The sequence below is a fragment of the Bubalus kerabau genome, chromosome 3 (genome assembly GCF_029407905.1).
Source record: "Bubalus kerabau isolate K-KA32 ecotype Philippines breed swamp buffalo chromosome 3, PCC_UOA_SB_1v2, whole genome shotgun sequence".
In the NCBI taxonomy this organism is placed as follows: Eukaryota; Metazoa; Chordata; class Mammalia; order Artiodactyla; family Bovidae; genus Bubalus; species Bubalus kerabau.
The window spans coordinates 48322484-48345984 of NC_073626.1; the positions used below are offsets into that span (position 1 = coordinate 48322484).

The 23501-nt window shown below is 45.3% G+C and overlaps 1 protein-coding gene across 20 annotated transcripts in view; it reads right to left on the minus strand.

Moving 5' to 3' along the window:
- The window catches only part of DST (dystonin), a 514655-nt gene that overhangs the window by 83280 nt on the left and 407874 nt on the right, over positions 1 to 23501 (minus strand). For all 20 annotated transcript variants that reach the window (XM_055571805.1, XM_055571789.1, XM_055571786.1 and 17 more), the window contains 2 exons: positions 20146 to 21617; positions 1277 to 1438 (listed from right to left, as the gene is read on the minus strand). In XM_055571805.1, coding sequence (XP_055427780.1) covers positions 1277 to 1438; positions 20146 to 21617 — 1634 coding nt within the window. The remainder of the gene's footprint in view (positions 1 to 1276; positions 1439 to 20145; positions 21618 to 23501) is intronic.

The window sequence follows — 23501 nt, forward strand, 5'->3', positions numbered from 1 at the left end:
AAGCTCATCAGCAAGTCAGCCCAGCAGATAAGGTTACCCTCTCAACCCAAATGCCAAAGAGGAGGACTCTCGGATTTTGGATGTATCCAATACACCAATGATTAGCAAAGAACGGTTCAAATATTTTAAGGTTACTGAAAGAAACAGTGCCTTTTTCATTTTTACCATTATCCATGGGGTTCCATTATTTCCTACGTTGAAAATCAAGGATAGTAATTTTTTTTAAAGACTAAGATTAAAAAAAAAAACTATTATTTAATAGAGAGAATCAGAATTATATTCAGCCACACAAAATAACTATGAAGTATCCAATTAAATCCTGCCAGCTCCAAGCTCTATATAGGCCTTTCTTAACAAGACAGGGCCTTTGTCCTCCAGTAAATGGAGTCTCTGTGTCCCACACACAGATACCCTATCGCCCCCTCAAAGGTCTTTTCTTTTTGGACTGAACAAGTACTTGGCAAGACAGTCTAAGTGCCATGGAATATATTTATACCTGACACTGCATCCCCGTTTGTGTGAGTAGCACTACAGTATGAATCAGACTCTAAAGAAGGATAAATGCTGTCTTGAGATCTGGCCACCAAGGAAGATTTCAGAGCAGGAAAAACTCCAAAAACAATTCCCTCCAGCACCAGATGAGCCCTGCCATCCCAAAACCCTTTTCTGATCATTTCTGTCACATAAAGAGCTGCTGTTGTGTTTCAGCATCATCTCCTTAAGCTATCAGAGTTACTTTTCTGTCACGCACATTTGGGAAAAGAGGGGATCTTCATTTCATCAAATGACATTTGGACTCAGCGATCTATAGTGAGGTGCAAACCCTCAGTCCAGGGCGGACAGACACACGGCTGCACTGTGTGACCTGTTACACAGTGCCGAATGAGTTGCTGATGAATGAAAATTAGGTTTCACATAAAAAGTGAGATTTCCAAGTTCTCTGGAAAATAAGTAGACCATTTGGCAGCGGGGAGCCGGGGCCCCCGGGTGGCACTAATCTGAGGTGCCAAGCAGCCCCCACGCCCTCGGAGGTATGTGCACGGTCCCAGCCCAGGGCAGAGGACCTGGCCACCGTCCAGACAGGGTCCGCCTCACCTGGCTCGCTGCCTGCGTCTGCACCCCCAGCCCTGGGGACACCTGGGATGGGCCATGGGTCACAGGGCGGCCAAGGAGCAGGCAGGGCAGGGAGGCTGGGCTACTGGACACAGGACTAGGGGTCCCAGCAAACGCTGGCGAACAATCTGCAGGAAGGACAAGGGAGGGAGCGCCACACCACCTTCTTGTTGAGGGTCTTCCAGCGCGCACCGGCGTCGTCCAGGTCGTGCTCCAGGGCCTCGGTGCTGGCGCCCTTGGCGGCACTCTGGATGAGGCCCTGCCCCAGCCAGTTGACATCCTGATGCTTCACCTGCAGGGGTTCGATCTCTTCCTTTTGGAACACCTACGTTCGAAAAGAACAATAATTCTCTGAATTAGCGTACCTAACAGTCACCAAATACAAACATCTGTTCAATCAGCCAATATGGATTATTACAGATAAAGATAATCCTGGTTGCCTAAGTCATGTGTTGTTGCCTAGTCTGCCTTACAAATACTAGTAAAAAACTAAACATAAATTTATAATATTATCATAAGCACTCAGAAATATTCAGGAATGATATTCTAGCTGCATTTCATCAGATTACCTATAAAACGAAAACAAGAGTGGACATGTCTTCTCTATCGCTTCATTATCACAGCACTAGGAATCTCCCATCACTCCAATTTAACTAGTAAAAAAAGGTTTAGAGTGGCATTATTTCATTCTTTTTTTTAAATGTCATTTGCAGCAACATGAATGCAACCAGCGATCATTATACTAAGAAAGTCAGAGGATGACAAATACTGCAAGATATCACTCATACATAGAATCTAAATATGACACAAATGAACTTGTTTACAGAGAAGAAACAGACTCACAGATACAGAGAATGGACTCATGGTTGCCAAGGTGAGAAGGGCGGACTGGGACTTCAGAGTTAGAAGATGCAAGCTATTACACACAGAATGAATAAACAACCAAGTTCTGCTGTACAGCACACGCAACCCTACTCAACATCCATTCCATAATGTAAAAGAACAGAAAAAAACAATATGTACACCTTTATATATCCGTGAGTCACTCTGCTAGAAATTACCTGCTGTAAATCAACTATGCTTCAATTCAAACTGAGGCTCTGTGACAACCTGGAGGGGTGGGTGGTCAGGGGATGGGAGGGAGGCACAGAAGGAGGGGACGCGTGTGTACCTATGGCTGATCCATGCTGACGTACAGCAGAAACCAACACAATACAGCAATGATCCTCAATTAACAACAAAGAAAAACTAAGATGGATAACAACAAAGTCCTACTGTGTATTACAGGGAAGTATATTCAGTATCCTGTGATAAACCCTAATGGATAAGAATATGAAAAAGTGTACCTATATAACTGAATCACTTTGCTGTATAGCAGAAATTAACACAACATTGTTAACTCAACTATACTTCAATAAAATAACTTTTTAAAAAGCTAAAAAAAAGGTACAGAAAATGCCAAGTAGCAAGATGATAAGATGGGCCTTCCTGGACAAGAATCCTTACGGGCTCTTCTAAGCAGGCCTGCTACTAGCTGGCAAACGACATCGGAGCCTCAGCTGGAAATGGGGGTCACTGACAAGAAGATGAGCTGAGCCAGAGGGGCCACACACGGGGACCCAGACGGCAGAAAGGGGCAGGCGGGCACTGCAACAGCGTGGATGCCGACACGTCCAGCCCCTCAGCCTCCGCCAAGACACCAATGGGCGTGCAAGAGGCACAGAGGCCTCCCCACCGGATCCCAGCACACGTGGCTTGCAGGCCACTCTGTCCCCCGTGGGCCCTGCCTGCACTGTAGGCGGCTTTCCAGCACCTCCCGGCCAACCCTCCAGCCCACCCAACTTACAGGCCGCACTGCCTGCCACTGGCAAAGTATCTAACTAATGTGTTAGAGTAAAATGCAAGTTCCACAAAAACACCAATTTGTTTTCCTTAGAGCTGCTCTATTTCCTGGGCCTACCACAGTACCTACCTTGTAATATGGACCCGGTAACTACTTGCCAAATGAATTATCAGTATAGAAAATTGTATTCCTATTTGGGGTGGGTGATGATCATTCCTCAATAGATAATACTATACGTCAACTCTTTCATAGATAATACCAATGCTTTTAATATAGGGCTTGAAGGTGTCACGAGGACAATAAACTCATTTAACTAAGGAAGGAAAGCTTCAGCTGGAGATTAAGACAAAACAAGGTTTGGGGTGCTGAGTCATTATACTACATAAATATAACAGTCCAAGTGAATGAATACTTAAACAGAATATAGGAAAACACAATAAAAGCAAATATTAAAATAGGAGTTGAGAAAATACCACAGGCACAGTATGGAAAAGAATTCTGAAAGATGTAGAGGCTGCCAAACTCCCCAGACTTTGGCCCACACCAGCGTATGTCTGTGCTATAGTATGAATGAGTACATTAAAGAACAGCAAACAAAAAATGCACGATCACCTCTTCTAAAAGTCCCCTTTCAGCAAAAAGCCCATTTTCTGACAGTTTCCACACCAGCTAAGTGTTTCTATAGAACAATACTCAATATAAAAAGTCAGTTACACACAGAGAATTATAGGAGTTCCCCAAATCACAGGGACAAATACATAAAATTTTTCATAATTTTTAAAAGGCATTAATGTACCTAATATTAGTCAACAGAAACACTGCAAATTAGTGAAAACAGAATTCCGCCATATGATCCTACTTCTTTTCTATACCACTTTCCAAGTTACTATTTCTAGGAATAGCTGTAGATATGTTTTACTACTTACCAAAAAAAAAAAAAAAAAAAAAAAGAGGGGGAGGAAAATGGCTACATTTTTAATTCCGGGAACTTGTCTGGTACATAAGGATTCAGGGAAAAGTTTTGTTCTCGCCCATAGCTAGTTTTCGGTGGAGAAGGCATCACTCCAATACTCTTGCCTGGCAAATCCCATGGACGGAGGAGCCTGGTAGGCTGCAGTCCATGGGGTTGCTAAGGACTGAGTGACTTCACTTTCGCTCTTTACTTTCATGCATTGGAGAAGGAAATGGCAACCCACTCCAGTATTCTTGCCTGGCAAATCCCAGGGACAGTGGAGCCTGGTGGACTGCCGTCTATGGGGTCGCACAGAGTCGGACACGACTGAAGCAACTTAGCAGTAGCATAGCTAGTTTTCAGGGCAAAAAACAACAAAACTAATAAATATGTTCCAGTAAAGTGTCTTAATCTCTGGTCTTGGTTTGAAAGGAATGAATTTCAGGGTTGTCTACCAGCATAGTTCTGGTTGAGTCTGTAGTAATTTTCAAAAGTGCTTCCCAAGATTCACTAAGGGTTAAAAAAAAAAAAAAACCTACTAAAGAATCTATATACTCCAAAGAGTTTAATTACTTTCTACAAATAAACTACAAAATCCTTTATAGTAAGCAAACACTCTGTTAAGCTCTCAAACTAGCACACCATTCAATGCAAGGAAAGGACATGGCTAATTAGATCAATTATTTCATAGACTGATAGCATCCAAAAGCCTTATCTCTCAGTAACAAAATACCTAGGAAGAGAGACTCTCCCTAAGGCTAACCCTCAAGCATACAAACACATGAGAAGCTTAAAATAAAGTAAAATTACCTCTGAGGCAAAGTTTACCAGAAGAGCTTAGGGAAAAGGACCAAAATAGCTGAACTTCAATCTAAGTGGGAAGAAAAAAATTACAGGCTTGACAACCGATGTCTCCCTATGACAAGGCTGCACCCTTCACTCGCTCACTTCACTCAGCACTTAGCAAAAGGGAAGGCGGGCTTCGTGGACTGCAGAAGGCAGCACAACCGGTTTTCCCCACATGCAGAGCTGCAGAGACAACACTTCCAGCACGTGTACAGAGTCCTCAGCTTGAGGAGAGCACTTCTCAGACCACAACAATGGAACACTGTGCTCCTTCCTGACTAAGCCCCTTCAAGCTTAATAAATCCCATATAACTGCCCTTAAGTGGCAGGACCTTAAACCACAATTTGTGGAGAAGCCTAAGCTTAACATGAATTCACAGTGGAGGGGGGGCATGCAAACGAAGGGGAACGGCCACCATTCTACCACCAGGAGCAGGAATGCAAACAGCTGGCAGTGATCATGCTCCTCAGGAACCATCCCTAATTAGCTTGCAGTGATCGATGGATCAATGTCTGCCATCTGGCTGGGTACCAGTCAACCACCCCTTGCCCCCCGCCCACTGCACCCCAGCCAGAGACAGGACAGGACTGACCATGGTCAGAGACACCAGTGACCACTTGATGGCAAATTTCCCATCCCTATTAATTACCTGAGCAGAGTGAAAGCCATTACAGACAGGGTCCAAGGTTCCTGCATGGGCCCCTGTTTTCCGGGGAACGGCTTGCTTTCTTACCGCTCTGAATTGTGAGGAGCACGGCTCACAGACCGCCTCCATCTCCTGGACAGAAAGAGGCGCCTCCACATCCTCTTGGGACGCTACATTGGATTCTTCTGAATCGTACTGTGTCAATAACATCAGATTTTCCACTAAACCCGTACCACCCCAATCAATAACATTTCCCCCCAGATCTGTGCGAGAGACAGCCAGCTCCTCGGGAGAGTCTCCCACAGAGTCCCTCCTTTGGGCAGTGGTTTGGAATTCTCCTGATCCGTAGGTTCTTCCTTCTTCTCTGGGATTAGAAATGCACTTGCTTTCTCCCTCTCTTGGCAGAATGAATGAACCTCCCTTAAGAGCGCTCTCTCTGACATCATCCTGCAGGCAGCTGTTTTCACCACGGATTTCCCTTTGACCATGGACAGGTTTCGTTTCCTCTGGTGGAGAAGCATCATGTAAAATCATCTTGAAGTTGTCATCAAGGTGGGTGCTTCTGCATGAAAGCAAGGGCATCTTCTGTTCGCTGATGGAATTAACAGAAAAAAAGGGTCTGTATTGCTCTGCGGTGTGAGCATCTTCCACAGAAGACAGGCTTCTGATTTGGGACGGGTCTCCGGGGAAAAGGCGCTGCTTTTCCTCCCTCTCCGCCGGAGGGCTGCACAAGCCAGAGTCGTCCTCCTCTGACGTGAGAGAGCTAGTAGCCCCTCTGCACTTGCCAGCCTTGGCAACAGCATCTGACAGATCAGCAGGTTCAACAAAAGAGCTTTCACTTTTGTTTGCATAATCCACGAAACTGGCCGGGACGAACATTCGCCACGACCGTCTATGCTCTTTCTTTTCCGCATGGGATTTGGCTTTGGGTAAGCCTGTGCTCCGGATGACGTCGCTATTGAGTTTGAGGGCATCAAAGATCATCTTTTCATCGAGCTTGTGGGCTTCACGGCCTCTCAGCTCGAACGCACTGGAAGAAGCAAGGGGACCGTTGGAGCACAAAGAGCTGACATCCAGTGTTCTGTGACTGTAGGGTAAAGTCCGGTCTGTGAAGTGCCTGGAAGACAGGCTACCCTTGGAACCCGAGTCAATCTGCTCATTCAGCCTAACCGTGTCGTAGATGGAGCGCTGGGGGACATAGCAGTCCTCGATGTTGAGATCCTCCTCCTCCTCACCTTTCCCTACGCAAGGGGGATTCTGACGTAAACAGTCTGGTCTGCTCAGCGGCTTCCCCATTGCGGAGTCTGTTACAACCAACACTGCAGCTCTTGACGCAGAAAGTGGGAAGTAAGGCCAGGCATGTTCCAGAAAAGCACACTTCTGAACAGAACTATAAAGCGTCTCTAGCCCAAAGATGCATCTTAGATAACACACGTCATCACAGATGAGGGGCTGAAGGCCAGCAGCAGGGCACCAGTCCACGTGCAATCCTCCCTTTACCTGGTTGTGTGAGAATGATTCTCAAAAATAAAGTGCATCCAACAACAGAGAACTGAAGTCTCCTCCCCAGCCCCTGGAAGTTCCCTTTCACATACTCCAAAACACAGAAAAAAGAAAACAAATAATACACTTATCAGTGGCTCAGACACTCAGAACATTCCATTGTCGGTCCATTTCCCTTTTTATTCTAATTCTGCATCTGAGATTTCCAGATTACAATTTCCCCAGGAGCGAGCATCTTTATCCACTGAGTGTCCATTTCAGCAGAGGTCTGGTTAATTGTAATCCACTTAAACACAGCTTGCAAAACTCCATCTCTTATAAATAAACCAAGGTTCAGAAATTTAAAAACACTTGGAGACTTAAGAGACCACGGACTATTCCGATGAAGGCACAGATCAAGTCTTCAGAGAAAAATAAGTCTAACACACTGTAAGAAAGTTCAAATTTTCTTTTACTCTTTTTGGGAGTAGCTATAAATAATCCTGATTCGAAAGGCAGGCTCTTCCCATATTAAGCGTCTTCGAGGCTATTCAGAATTATCCAAAGAGGAAAAAAATAGGCTTTTGGAAGGCCGGGCCGGCACAGTCTAGCAACCGTTCGAAGTAAATAGACAGCATGATGTAGTATAAACTCCCCTCAGAGAGAAAAAAAAAAAAGTCATTTTCAAAGAGTCTTATCTGATCTTCCTTAAGACAGCTGATTCCACCTGAGGCCACCGCAGTGGAGAGGAGCCCCGCGCTTCCTCCGAGGCTGGGCAGCCGCGCGGCGGGGCGGCGGGCGGGCGGGCGGGCGTCCCGAGCCTGGGCGCTCCGGGGGCGCATCTGCCGCGCGCCCCTCGCCGAGGCCCGGGGCCCGCTCCGCCGCTACGCGCTTCCGACGAGCCCGGCTCGGCGGGCATGTGCCCCGGACTCCGGCCCCGGCCGGCCGGGCGCCCGCAAGTCTTTCAGGGGGAGGTGCCCAGAGGCGGGCGGCGGGAGGCAACCGCCCGGCGGTGACATCAGCGCGAACCAGACCCGGCCCGGGGGCGCGCAGCGGGCGCGGGGGCGCGACCGGCCGGCGGGGCGGGGGCCACCTCCGCGCGGACAGCGGGGCCCCGCGGGAACCGCGCCCCACCCCACCCCGCAGAGAGAAACGGGGAGTCGGGCTAACCCGCCCACCGGGAACCACTCTAGGGGCGCTGCTGCGGCGGACTCGCAGCCCTTCGGGGTCCGCGATGTAGAGCGCGCATCACTTTCAAGTCGGATCTCCTGTCGTTCTTTTTAAAAGCCCAAGTTCAAGTCGAACTGTTCTCCGGAGGAAACCACTCCTTAGGGTATGGAGCCCTGGGCACCGCGGACGTGGGTATGAGCCGTTACTAATAACCATGCATGCCTCTCGAGGTTACTGCAAGGCTTGGGCTAAGATCAAGGGCGGTTAAGCGACTCTGGATATTTCATTAACAAAGTCACAGCCAGGGAGTTTTATTCACTGAACAAACACTCTTTAAATAATACTGTTTGAAAATTAACTCAGCAAGCCAAACCTTAGCCTTTGGCGGGGGGAGAAAATTTCACAGTTTCATTTAAGTAAACTAAGATCTATCCATTCTTTATTTTATGAAATAAGCAATCATGCCAGAATAGCAGATAGAGGGCATATTTTCTTTCCTCAAACTCACAAAATCATCTTTCGAACATAAATAAAACTGTGCTGGCCCCAAGTGAAGACAGGTCTAGTAAAAACAACAGTAAACTTCTCTGATAACTTAACAGAAGAGATGTGGGAGGGGCCTTTTGTACCTTTCCTGAGAAAATGATTCCAAAATTATTTTTTATAAAAGTAAGAACTGAATCTTTTTTTAAAAAAAATCTATCCATAACCAGAACTCTACAGGCAACATACCCATTCACTTATTAGATGTAACTCATATTAAGTTGGAAAAAATATATACATAGCCAACTATAAGGGATAATATACATAATAAACTACCCATCAACATAATAATATCAAAGCCCACTCTTCACGGTCAAGAAGTGAAATATCTCAGCAAACACTTGATTCTATCTGAGCACACAGGCTGTTCTGCTGCCTGGATAATAAGACAAAGAAAACCCGCCCACAGTTACCATGTTTGAACAATGAGTCGGGCACCAGGCCACCATCAGCAGAGATGGAGGGACTGACTGCCAGCTGCCACGGCCTTCCTTACGCAAGTAGCTCCTGGGAAGCTACTCACTCGTGGCTACGTGAATAAGAAAGTTTCCACGAAGTGTGGACCAGAGTTGCTCACAGAACTTTTTCTAAGAAACAATGGCCCTCCTTCCAGCCCCCGTAAGCTCTAACTCTAAATCATGAACTCAGTTCTAATCTGGTCTTCCAGCTCTCTGTAAAGCTAAGGACAGCAACCCCGCATTTGAAATGAAGAGTATACTTTTAAAGCTACACAAATAATTCATTCATAATTTCAGCCATTCATCAAACAGGCTCCACTATCTGCCAAACAGCACAGGAAACCCTGGCAAAGTACAGGTGCCCAGAGAGGCAGGACCCCCACCCCGCGTGACTGACAGTGAGGTGGAAAGTCTGGATGAGAAAGTGTGTGGGGCACAGCCGGGAAGCAGGAAGTGCGATGGAGAAATCTCCTCTGATGGATTATATCTAACAGTGCACCATTTAATAACTGAGTTCCTATTTTATTAAGCTGATTTCAACTAACTCTACAGAAGATGATCCTGGTACATTCGGGTTCCATTTGATATTTGTACTCTTAACATTATATTGGTATTGATGACAACAACTTGTATATTTATCTTTGTTACCTGAAATCAGATTCCAAAGACCTATCTGGCTAACTTAAGAGAACTCATATTTAGAGCAGGACCCGACTGGTTGATCATTTCTTCCTAAATTCGAGTTATACAGCTACTTTTCAATGTGATGCTCTCTAAAGTTAGTATTAATAAAATCAAGATGTATTGAACTGTGTTAAATACGTTTACCATTATACATATAAGAAATATACAATGAATAAATAAGCAAAGCTCTTCCGAAAAGCAGTCAAAAGTATTCAGAAATCACAATGTTAAACTGGTCTCGAAAGGCAAGTCTACACAGCCTACTTGATGTGATCCAGTTAAAATACTTTCTAAAGGTAGATAATTTTGGAAAAGTACACAAACACTAGTTGAATTATAAGCAAGATAGTACCACTTTCTCATTTTATATTTTTAAAATTAAAAAAGAAAGTTTCTGAAGAATCTTACCACAAAGTATCATACAATGATCCATGTCTTAGAAAAGATAAAAGGCTAATTTTATCAACTGAAATATGGAGCTTTTAGAGGTGAAAGGCTAGAAATACTAGGAAATTCAAGTGTAGTAAGTGGACAACGTTTGTGAGTAAATGCAATATTATCCATAAAAGCTGATGAACTTATCTTCCTGGCCCAGTAGCTCCTGAAATATGAATTAGAAGCCAGACAAGAGATGTGTGGGGTTTTTTGTTTTAAGTACAAACCTAGGCCTTAGAGACAAAAATTTCTATTATTCTTTCTAAAATAGATATGCTTTTTGCTAAGGAAAACTGAAAGCATCTTAGGTTCTCAGGTTTTAAAGTGATAAACTTCTTTACATGGATGGATAAAGGATCTTCAAGAATAGACATCAGATGAATGTGTGCATGCGTACATGCTAAGTTGCTTCAGTTGTGTCTGACTCTTTCTTTGCGACTCTGTGGACTGTAGCCCACCAGACTCCTCTGTCCATGGGATTCTCCAGGCAAGAATACCGCAGTAGGCTGCCACGCCCTCCTCCAGGGGAGTTTCCAGACCCAGGCATCGAACCTGCGTCTCCTGTTGCTCCTGCAATGCAGGCAGATTCTTACTGCTAAGTCACCGGGGAAACTCCATTAGATGACTATGCGGTAACTATTTATTTCAGTTTAATAAACTTTACATTTGAAGGAAAGAAGGGTATTCAGACCCCATGACCAAAGCAAACAAGTAATGAAACTTATCAGATTGACTGGTCTTGATGGATATTTATCCTGAACATTAGGTAGGGCCTTTAAATGTGCGCTCCTTAGCTTCCTGTGAGTTATCTTCACAGCATTTACCAACTGAGGCTATTTTTTAATGAATGAATAGAGACCTAGATGAATGTTTAAAAAACATTAACTCATCAGATTTTATCAAGAAACCTACATCATTTCATAACAACAAAGCAAATTCCTCTCTCTCTCTGTTCCCATCTCTCACACACATGGAGACCCATACCTTTAAGCAACTTCCCACGTGAGTAAAATAAATTATGTAGGTCTCCTTTTATCTAAGGAAGGCCCTTGATAATGACAAGAGATGCTACAGCCTGGCATTTTTCAGGGGTGGGGAGTGGGAACCACTTTAAGATACAAATTTATCCAGATAACAATAAACCACCAAAAAGTCCCCTGGTATAAAATCACTGGCTGGAACTGTGTTGAGAATGACCCACTTTGACTCCTTGACCTTTCTTTTGTAATTGAAGTGTAGTTGATTTACAATGTTTACAATTCTGTGTTAGTTCCAGGTGAATAGCCATCTATACACACACACACACACACACACACACACACACACACACACATATATTATCTATTACAAGATACTGAATATAGTTCCCTGGTGTCCAGTAGGTCCTTGTTGTCTATCTGTTTTATATCTTGTAGTGTATATCTGGCTAATCCCAAACTCCTAATTTATCCCCCACTCCCCTTTCTCTGCTGGTCACTGTAAGTTTGTTTTCTGTGTTTAACTCCTGGGTCTTCAGTGAAGCCACAGGAGTTAAGAGGCCACAGGACACCCAGAGCATGGCATCAGTTAGAAGCAGACATGGAAAGAGGCCATGATCCCAGCAGCCATGCTCCCAGCAGCAAAGCCTTTCAAAGCATGAAGGCCCGCCTGCCCCGCTGGCGTGCGTGGTGGAACCCTGCCCCACGGCAGCACCATCCCCGCAGCATGGCGTGGCCTCTGCATCCGTGGGCCTTCTCGCTTGCCAGCACAGCTGAGATTTCTTCTTCCTAGCATCTTAAAGCCACTCTGACACAGCTGACTGAATAAACAGGACCAGCTGATACAGCCCATGCATCAAGGGATAGTCTCTATAGTGGAAACAGTCACCTTTAAATATACCAGAGGAAGGTGCTGTGAAATCTGCCTAATACAGGCTTATTAACAAAAATCCAGGCAAGTAAGACTATTTCCCCGCCGAAAAACCACTTCTGAGAAAGCTTTACTGAATTTCCTCCTGTTCTCAACAAAACAGAGAACAATCTGTCATTGATCTCAATGCAACAATATGGAGCACTTCAAAACCACTATTAAAGCATTCTTTGGACAGTTTACTTTTATCTTGGAAAATATGGTGACATTACAGAGGTTGTTTCAGGATCATTTAATAAATATCTTAATAGAATACTTGGAAAGTGATTTTTTTTTAGCAGTACTATTTACAAATAGGATCAAATAACCCGGCTGCGCCAGCTTCATGGCACCTGTCATTTTAGGTCCCCCAGCATTCACAGGAGGATGCTGGGTGCCCACTGCTTTCCCCTGTGCCCAAGAACATTCATCACGGCACAGTTACATGTGTTCTGGTTTTTGTATCCAGTTTCAACTTGGCTGTCAGGGAAATTAAAATGGAGTAAGTCTTCAGGCTCTAGAAGCAAGAGCCAGCCTCTGACCTGCCTCCAACCCTGGCTTCCATGCCTGCCCTAGAAGCACAGCAAGTCACACAGCACCGTAGATAAGAAAGGATATGTCCTGGAATCTCTTAAGCCCCTGAGGGCCTGGCCAATCCCCTAAGGTGTAAGAAGTCTTCTGACTCACAAGGTGAAACAAGCAGCATTGTAAAAATTTAACCAGAGATAGACTTTCGTGTGCAAACATGATGACATCACTTTGCAGCCTGTGATTACAAGCAGGAGTCCACAAAACTGCAATTTGAAGTCTTGCCCATGGGGTGGACACACTGCTCGGGACCCTTTCCCAACTGGGATTCCAGACTGCTGTCAACAAGGGACTTTGCAGCACTGTTTAATCTGGATGTAGGTGGTTGGCTCAATTTGGTGATGTCTATGCTATTACTTCCTTCTTGGGCTCCAAAATCACTGCAGACGGTGACTGCAGCATGAAATTAAAAGATGCTGCTCCTTGGTAGAAAAGCTGTGACCAACCTAGACAGTATATTAAAAAGCAGAGACATTGTTTTGCCGACAAAGGTCGGTACAGTCAAAGCTATGGTTTTTCCAACAGTCAAGTAAGGATGTGAGAGTTGGACCATAAAGAGGGCTGAGCACTGAAGAAATGCTTCACACTGTGGTGTTGGAGAAGACTCCTGCGAGTCCCTTGGACTGCAAGGATATCAAACCAGTTAATCCTAAAGGAAATCAACCCTGAATATTCATTGGAAGGACTGATGCTGAAGCTGAAGCTCCAAAACTTTGGTCACCTGATGCGAAGAGCTGACTCATTGGAAAAGACCCTGATGCTGGCAAAGACTGAAGGCAGGAGGACAAGGGGACAACAGAGGATGAGATGGTTGGATGGCATCACTGACTCAATGGACACGAGTCTGAGCACACTCCGGGATATGGTGAAGGACAGGGAAGCCTGGCGTGCTGCGGGCCAGGGGGTCACAGAGACTCGGACACGACTGAATGACTGAACAACAGCATTGTTCCTATTTCTTTTCTTTAATGACTGTACATCAAGATTAAGTCAAATAATCTAGAAAAAAATGAAACTGTTTTTTTGTGTGTAACAAGTGGTTTCTTTTGTTAATGAGTTCTTCAAACCTGAAACTTAAGTACTGGCTTAAAAATTCTCTGCCTTAAGAAATTTTTGGTTCAGAGAGACGTATACCAGTGATTTGTCCATTTGTGGGAACAAACAGTGACAACTGGGGCAGCCACAGAGTGGCCGGAGAAACCAGCAACAGGTTGTGGGTGAGGCTTTCTACCGCAGCCCAGATGCAGCTGGGGAAGGTCATTATTTAGCTGGAATGTGACTGTATGTGTTCGCTAAAACATCAAGTTTCTTTGCTCTTCACCGAGATTAAATCGATTCAGTGTGCTTATAATAATTACTTCACAATGATCAGAAGATCTGATTGGCTGTTGGTGACATCATAGGAAGGCTGGTGTATATGCCTTGTATAGAGTTGGTACGTCTTTGAAACACAGTAAAAACATGAAACCTTAATATTCTATTTGATAATGGAGTTTTGATTTGAAGACAATCTTGAGCTGAGAATCTTCAACAGGAGACAGTGATAGGGAACACCAAAGGGACTTTTTCTTTTTGTCTGGGAATGTATGATAGTGTACACAGAATTTAATGCAATAACTTATGGAAGCATAAGTAGAAAAATGGTACTTTTGGTTATCAATAGTAATAGAAAATACATCAGTCTTTAGACATTTTAGTCCAATGACTAATATTTAGAAATAGGAAAATGATTCAAATTATTTTAAAACATAGCTAAAGTAACCCAAAAGGTAGTACCAATCTCTTTTCAGCAACCTGAAATACTTTCACTGACAGTGAATTAGCACTCTTGGTTCTGAACAGTTTTTATTTTCAATCATTACATTTGGGTTGTATTAAATATGAATTAACTTTATCCTTTCAAGGATATTAACAGCTATTTCTAAGGTTAAATTTTAGGGGGGAAAAGAATGGAACCCTAAAACTCTGTCTTACCTAGCTTATATAATCCATTATGCTCCCAGTGAATATAAGGCATCCTTATTGAGCAACTGGGTAATAGCTATGAAGCTTCAGAATGACTCAGAGGGCAGCTTATTCTATACCATGAAAAACTGTTGAAAGATTTTTCCCCTGACATTAGGTTAAACTAAAGCTCCCTGGTAGAGTAATGACAAATTGCATTTTATTCCAAAGTCTATAATGAAAATAGGTCCGGTACTGTGGTGCTTTTCTGTTTCATTTTTAGAAATTATAACATAGCAAACTACTAGTTTTTGTTGTTTTTTTTTAACTCAATACACATTATTCCAATGAAGACAATTTTTAAATCTTCCTAAAATATTATGTTAAAACTCATGTTCAACCATGTATTCCAAGTTGCTGAAAAGAGACTGGTACTACCTTTTGGGTTACTTTAGCTATGTTTTAAAATAATTTGAACATTTTCCTATTTCTAAATATTAGTCATTGGACTAAGCTTAATGCCCAGCAAAAGTTAGATTAAGATCTGAATTAATTTACAACTACGATCAAGAAAGATATAATTACTAGGACAAGGAAATGTTTGGTTCCCTTTCAGAAGCGGTGGTGCTGGAGGTTAACTGTTCTCATCATTATCCTCATCACTGTATCTACAGATCTGTTTCGACAACTATAGTACCTAACATATTCTTTAAGTGCTCCTGGTGTTCTGGATTAAGACAAATAATGATTGATTAACAGATGAATGGCTAAAAAAGATGTGATACATATACAAAATGGAATACTCAGCCATAAGAAAGAACATGGATGGACATAAAGACTGTCATACTGAGTGTAAGTCAGATAGAGAAAAATGTCAAATGATAAACCTAAAAAAAAAAAAGACAAATGCACTTATTTACAAAACAGAGACTCACAGACTGAGAAACAAGTTTATGGTTTCCCAAGGGAAAAGGTGGGGTGGGGATAAACTAGGAAGTTGGGATTAACAGATATACACACTGCTGCTGCTGCTGCTAAGTCGCTTCAGTCATGTCCGACTCTGTGCGACCCCATAGACGGCAGCCCACCAGGCTCCCCCGTCCCTGGGATTCTCCAGGCAAGAACACTCAAGTGGGTACTATATATAAAACAGATAACCAACAAGGACCTACTGTACAGCACAGGGAACTATACTGAAGATTCTTAAATAACCAATAAGGGAAACGAATCTGAAAATTTTTATATATATGTATATGGGGGAGAGAGGGATTAAACAATAAATATACATATATATATATGTATAACTGAATCTCTGGCTATACACCTAAAACTAACATATTGTAAATCAACCATACTTCAATTTTTAAAAATCAGGAAAACAAACATAAATGACAACAATGGATGGTTATTCAAGCCACCCAAATCAGTCTAGAGCAAAGATGATTTGAAAGTTTTCCAGAAAAAATGTAAGATGTGCAATGTGATGAATAAAGTTGACCAAAACACTGCACTATATTCACAAAACATCCAGGCTCTCTCTAACAACTTAACACCTACATGACCCTGGGAATGTCACTTCCCCTCCCTGGTCTCAGCTTTCTTACAATAAGATGCAAATAATAATAGGACCCAGCTCTCAAGACTGTCAACTGGACTAAAAACAGTCTAGTGTTTGCTCAGTCGTGTCCAACTCTTTGCAACCCCATGGACTGCAGATGGTGACTGCAGCCATGAAATTAAAAGATGCTTACTCCTTGGAAGGAAAGTTATGACAAACCTAGATAGCATATTCAAAAGCAGAGACATTCCTTTACGAACAAAGGTCCGTCTCATCAAGGCTATGGTTTTTCCAGTAGTCATGTATGGATGTGAGAGTTGGACTATAAAGAAAGCTGAGCACTGAAGAATTGATGCTTATGAACTGTGGTGTTGGAGAAGACTCTTGAGAGTCCGTTGGACTGCAAGGAGATCCAACCAGTCCATCTTAAATGAGATTAGTCCTGAATGTTCATTGGAAGGACTGATGTTGAAGCTGAAACTCCAATACTTTGGCCACCTGAAGCCAAGAGCTGACTCACTTGAAAAGACCCTGCTGATGTGAAATATTGAAGGCAGGAGCAGAAGGGGACGACGGAGGATGAAATGGTTGGATGGCATCACCGACTCAATGGACATGAGTTTGAATAAACTCTGGGAGTTGGTGATGGACGGGGAGGCCTGGCATGCTATGGTCCATGGGGTTGCAAAGAGTCAGACACGACTGAGTGACTGAACTGAACTGGACTGTAGCCCTCCAGGTTTCTCCATCCATGGGATTTTCCAGGCAAGAATACTGGAATGGGTTGCAATTTCCTTCTCCAAGTGTTATGCTTGACACATAGAAAGTGAAAGAAAGTGAAGTCACTCAGTCGTGTCTGACACTTTGTGACCCCATGGACTGTAGCCTATCAGGCTCCTCCGTCCATGGGATTTTCCAGGCAAGAATGCTGGAGTGCATTGCCATTTCCTTCTCCAGGGGATCTTCCCGACCCAGGAATCGAACCCGGGTCTCCCACATTGCAGGCACACGCTTTACCATCTGAGCCACCAGGGAAGCCCACAATAAATGTTAATTGCTGTAATGGTTATTTTTCAGAACATGTGCATGGAACACACATACAGAAAACAGAATTAGTGACTGTGTAAGCTACTGTCTTTATTTACCATAACATTCTTGTTCTTTTTTACCTATGGCACTGGTATACCAAATGCAGATAACTGTCTCCTTGGAAACTTTTATTTCAATCACTGGGTTTCAAGACACTGAAGGTATTCATGATATTATTATTACTGAATTTCATTAAAAGCAGTCAACTCCTTCCAAAGTAATCAGAAAACAAATACAGCATGTCAAGTGGCTTATTTCAGAAGACACAATCACTTTGTTTTTCTTCACAGTCCAATAAAACAATCTCTGTATACATGAATGGTAACGATGCTCATTTAGTGCTTTTCAGTTTGCAAAATACTTTCAAAGAAATAGTGATTTTTTTCCTTACAAATAGTGGAAGTAGTGAAAAGAGACAGAGAAGGCAATGGCACCCCACTCTGGTACTCTTGCCTGGAGAATCCCATGGACGGAGGAGCCTGGTGGGCCGTAGTCCATGGGGTCGCTAAGAGTCGGACAGGACTGAGCAACTTCACTTTCACTTTTCACTTTCATGCATTGGAGAAGGAAATGGCAACCCACCCCAGTGTTCTTGCCTGGAGAATCCCAGGGACGACAGAGCCTGGTGGGCTGCCGTCTATGGGGTCGCATAGAGTCGGACACGACTGAAGTGACTTAGCAGCAGCAGTGAAAAGAGATGAGGCCTACTCTTTTTTTTTCTACACAAAGTCACAGAAAATCTAGGGAAATGGTACCACTTCATGAAGGCAAGGAACAGAGCCAACTTGCATCAGTGCAAAGACCATCTGATCACTGTCATGTAAGCATCAAGCCTTGCTTGTTGGGCTCCACAAAAATTCCAGAGACTCACTCCTCAGAGCCTCCACCCAGTCTTCCAAGTTGCAATGGCCACAGAATTTTGTTTTTCTAATACAGAATTATCTTATATGAAACCTTTATTTTTCAAACCACAAGTATGACAGTGTGACAGAGAAATGAAGGGAGTTAAGTCAACAGTGAGGCCACTCCTTCCACCTCCAGAATCAAGACCCAAATTCAGAACCACAGGTTTTTAAGCCCTGCAGGGACGGGGCTTCAAAGGCACTCCATAAACAGCAAATAATCATGTTAGTAACCGAGAAGAAAAAGAAGCTACTTTGAAGTTACTTTTCAAAATTCAGTCACCTAAAAACACTGTCATGAAAGAGAAGCAAAGGAAAGACATTGTCAAGTACAGTAGCAGAGAATTCTGAAGTCTATTTGATTTATATTCATTTCTCCTGGGAAATGATTTCTAGGTTTGCAAATTCTGTTTGTATTTGATCCTGTCTGATGTTTCACGGGCTGGCAGTGGGACTCAGCGTCACACAGGCCTTTACTGCAAAGCAGAATGAACCTCGTGGATGGTCCCCCAGCTACTCCACAGGCTCCCGTCAGTCCCAAGCAGCAAAGGCTGGGCAGCCAGGACCTTCCCTCTGTCCCCATCCAGATGGGATTCTGTGCACGACACCCTGAGCAGGGCCACATCACTGACCCGGACCCTGGCACTGACCTCACCACCCTCTCCCGGCATCCCATCGTCAGGCATCACTGCCGCTGCTGGTGAGAAATGTGTACTCACTCCAAGTGTACAGCCCCACATGTACTCAGCCCCACGTATGAGATGCAAGTCATTCAGTCGTGTCCGACTCTTTATGACTCCTTGGACTATACGGTCTATGGAATTCTCCAGGCCAGAATACTGGACTGGGTAGCCTTTCCCTGCTCCAGGGGATCTTCCCAACCCAGGGATTAAACCAGGGTCTCCTGCATTACAGGCAGATTCTTTACCAGCTGAGCCACAAGGGAAGCCCCACGTGTACTCAGTCCCAGGGTGCTCACAGTCCCATCGGAAATGATTTATTTGCACATCTGGGGCATGAGCCCAAAATCTTAAGTTTTATAGACCCAGGATTACAAAAGGGAACTCTGCTTTTAAAAGAGGAACTTGGAGAAAACACTAAGCTAAAAAGGAAAAAGGAGAAGAAGACCATGAAAAGGAAAAGGGGAGGAAGAGACTGTAATTCACCACGAGAGAAAACGCGAGGACACAAACACAAGAGCACACACTCGTGATGGGTGGATGAGCCGGTCTCCGCGGTCGAGTTGCGGGAGCCGTGAGCGACGTCAGAAACTGACGCCAGGCTTCCCTGGAAGCTCAGGGGTAAAGAATCAGCCTGCCGACGCAGGAGACAGGGTTCAGTCCCCAGCACAGGAGATCTCACACGCCATGGAGCAGCTAAGCCTGGGTGCCACGGCCCTCGGGCCTGTGCACCAGAAGGCAGGGGTGCCCAATGCTGGGCACCCGGAGCCTGCGCTCCGAAACCAGAGCAGCCACCACAAGGGGATGCCTGCACACCGCCTCTGGAGAGCAGCCCCACAAGTAGGGAAAGCGCCCGCACGGCAACGAAGACCCAGCAGAGCCAAATGCAAATAAATGAAATTTTAAAAAACAGACACCAGCTTTCCAAGCACCCTGTGACTTCCTAGGTCATCTCAAGCCTTATACCACAAGAGGCCAAAGCAGAAGAAGGACCCACCCGCCCTGCCAGATACCCCATACACGGATGCTCATTTGAGCTCCAATACTGCCTGGTGATTCTACTTGAAGATGCTACAAAACAGGCCACCTCCTTCTCTGTCAACCAGTCTTTTTTTTTTTTAATGGAAGTTTTATTTTTTATTTTATTATTATTATTATTTTTTGGTCACGCTGTAAGATATGTGGGATTTCAGTTCCCTGACCAGGGATCGAACCTGTGCCCCCTGCAGCGGAAGCGCAGAGTCTTAACCACTGGGCCACCAGGAAGTCTCTATTCACATCTCTGAATAACCAAAACGCAGAATAAAAAGGAAGCACTCCCTACCTTGAATACATCGAGCTGTTGATTAATTGTCTCTGTTTCCATGCCAACGGGGCCTTGAGACTCCTCAAGCTCCTCAGCCTTCTGGAGCAGAGTAGAAAACTCCTGGAGTTTGCTGTAGAATTCCTCAAGGCGCACAATGGTCCCTTCAACCTGCTCTTTCCTGGCTTGTGCGCGGTCCCAGAGCTTGTTGCACTGTTTGCTTAAAGCCTCCAGGTCCCGCTTGATGCCGACGAGGTCGGGAGAGGCTTCCTCCGTGGCCAGCATCATCTTGCAGGTCTTATTGGCATTGGTGTTGTTTGCGATGAGCGCGTCCAGCTTCTCCAGGAAGGCTCTGATGGCTTCCTTCTGCTTCTGCAGCGTCTCCGCGTCTCTCCCCACTGGGGCCATGCCGTCCAGCTCATCATCAAACTCCGCGAACTGAGAAAACATCTCTCGGATGGTGTTCTGGAAATGGCCAATGCCCTGAAGCTTGGTTTCTAAGAACGAGCACTTGTCGTCCACCTGCTGGCTGAGGGCGCTGTGCTCCTGCGCTAAGGTCTCTGCTTGGAGCAGTACCTCGGAGGTGCCCTTGGAGTCAGAGGCCTCTGCCACGAGGTCCCGGGCAAGCCCCTGGGCCAGATCCACCTGTGACTTCAAGGTCTGGAGGGCTTTCTGCTGGGTCTGCAACACGGTCAGGGACTTGCTGCTGTGAGCCTGGGGCCCCAGGGAGTCGTGCACCGCGAGCTGGTCCTTTGCACCCTGAAGCTGGCGCTGAGCTTCTTTGGAAACTTCCTGGAACTCTTTAAACTTCTGGGCCATGTGCTCGAGGGAGAATTTTTTCCTGTGCACCTGCTCGGTGACCATGTCCACCTTCCGGAGCAGGCACTCCCTCTCCTCTGCCACCACCTCCTGGTCCACCTCACAGACACCGAGCAGGCTGCCAGCTGCACCACTCAGCTGCTCCACCAGCCCAAAATGCTGGTCCATCTCCTTTTGCAGAGCCTTCAGCTGGGCGAGGGCTTTCTCCGTCTCAGCGGGATCCAAGCTACACTTGACTTCCTCGAGGCTGCCTTGACATCTGTCTATCCACGGCCTGAGCGTGCCCACATGCTCTTTATACTTGAGGGCTCTCTCCAGCGTGTCCTTCACCCTGTCTTCTCGGTCCTTTACCTGCTTCTGCAGTCCATCCCAGCTGGTTTTAATAGTGTTCAGCTGTAACTGCAAGGCTACCTTCTCAGATCCTTGGGTTTTTAGTAACAGGTTTTCGCCTTCCGCAATGGTTTTCTCATAAAGGTGAGACTGGGCAGTCAGCGTTTTCCTGAAGTCTTTCTGATCTTTCACTAAAGACTCCAAGACCTCGACTTTGGCAGATATCGGGGGAGACTTGTTTTGTTCTTCCTTCTTAGTATCCAGCCAAGCCTGGAAATCTCTAGACATTTGCTGAAATTGGTGAGAGCTGGCACAGGCTGATTGAAGGTGCTCGACATGGGTCTCTAAAAAATGAAATCACAGACAGGTTTATTTTACATCAAAATGTTGAATGAACCTGTGAAAAGCCAAGGGAAAAACCACCAAATAGAAACACAGAGTCATCTAAATGCAAAGGCTACTAGCACCGACGTTATGCACAAAGAGCGGGTGGGAGGGCAAGAGAAGGCTCTACAAGGAGACGGAGCTTCGTGGCCAGATGCCACAGCCACCTGTCCCAAGGCAGAGACGTGACTACTGCTCAAAGCTCCAGGTGATGCTGATGAACAACTCACCCATTATCAGTCGTGACCTTTCGACCTGTGTGATGTCCCCCTCTCTGGCTGCACAGCATGCAGGATCTCAGTCCCTGCACTAGGGACTGAACCTGTGTCCCCTGAATTGGGAGCAAGGAACCTAACCACTGAACCACCAGGGAAGTCCCCACCTGGCAAAATAAGGCAGTCTGTGAGAACTACAGGGTTCTGGGTTTCAATCAGCCTGTTATGTGCTGCAGGGCCCGGGGCGAATGACTGAAGCCCAAGGTCTCATTTCCCCAAGTCTGAGCCAGCAGCGCTGACAGAAGCTGTCTCGGGCGTGAGGGGACCCTGCATGCACTGAGCTGAACGCCAGTGATGGAACAGGGCTCCTGACGGAGTCATCACCACTGTGATCGTCACGGCTCGTATCTGCTACCCGCACCACATCAGAATCAAGGGGCAAGCCTGAAATGGTTGCTCTGATCAGTAAACAAGTCCAATCCATTATTAACACACATAAACCGGGTGAGGGTGTTCCTCTGCAAACGACACACACAGACGCCCGCGTGTCTCCTCTGCCCGGCCCCTCTCGGCCCGGAAACACCGCGGCGGGAGAGAGGGGAATGGGCAGGGCGGCTCTCTCCCACGTCTCTCGGGAGAAGCTCCCGTGACAGAGCCAGACGAACTAACTGCAGGCAAGAAAATGACACCAAGCCTTTTGACAACTGTTCATCTACTTTCCCGATAAAAACAAAACTGTGACATAGCATAAACGTCTACACTTTTAAAAATCCATTTTTCTATTTTTTTTACTATTTTCTTTAAAATGAAGCATAGGTGATTTACGAAGTTGTGTTAACTTCTGCTGTAGAGCAAAGTGATTCAGTTTTACATATACACACATTCTTTTTCATATTCCTTACCATTACGGTTTATCCCAGGACACTGAATACAGTTCCCTGTGCTGTACGGCAGGACTCTGTTGTTTACACATTCTATGTTATAGCCTATGATAAACCATAATGGAAAAGAATATTTAAAAAGAATGTGTATATGTGTGTGTGTGTGTGTGTGTGTATAAAACTGAATCACAGGCTTCCCAGGTAGCTCAGGGGAATCCGCCTGCCAAGGCAGAACACTTGGGAGACACAAGTTTGGTTGCTGGGTCAGGAAGATCCCCTGGAGGAGGGCATGGCAACCCACTCCAGTGTTCTTGCCAAGAAAATCCCAAGGACAGAGGACCCTGGCAGGCTACCAGTCTGTGGGATCACAGAGTCGAAGACGACAGAGCACGCGTGCATAACTGAATCACTCTGCTGCACAATGCCAAAATTAACACAACACTGCAATTAACTAAACTTCAACAACAACAACAAAAAATTTTTTTTAAATAGTATGCATCTGCTAGCCTCAAACTCCCTCACCATCACTCCCCTATCCCTCTCCCCTTGGTGGTCTCAAGTCTACTCTCGCTCTCTGTGAGTCTGTGAAAACCAGTCAGGGGCACCTGAGATTTTCCCGGGCCAGCTGTGCGGTGGCCTGCGCCCACACCGGATCCCCCGGCACCTGCACAGACCCCAGCCCCCAGGCCGTGTGCACGTCGGCCAGGACCCGCGTTCCGCATGCCCGAGACTGCCTCTTCACACACAC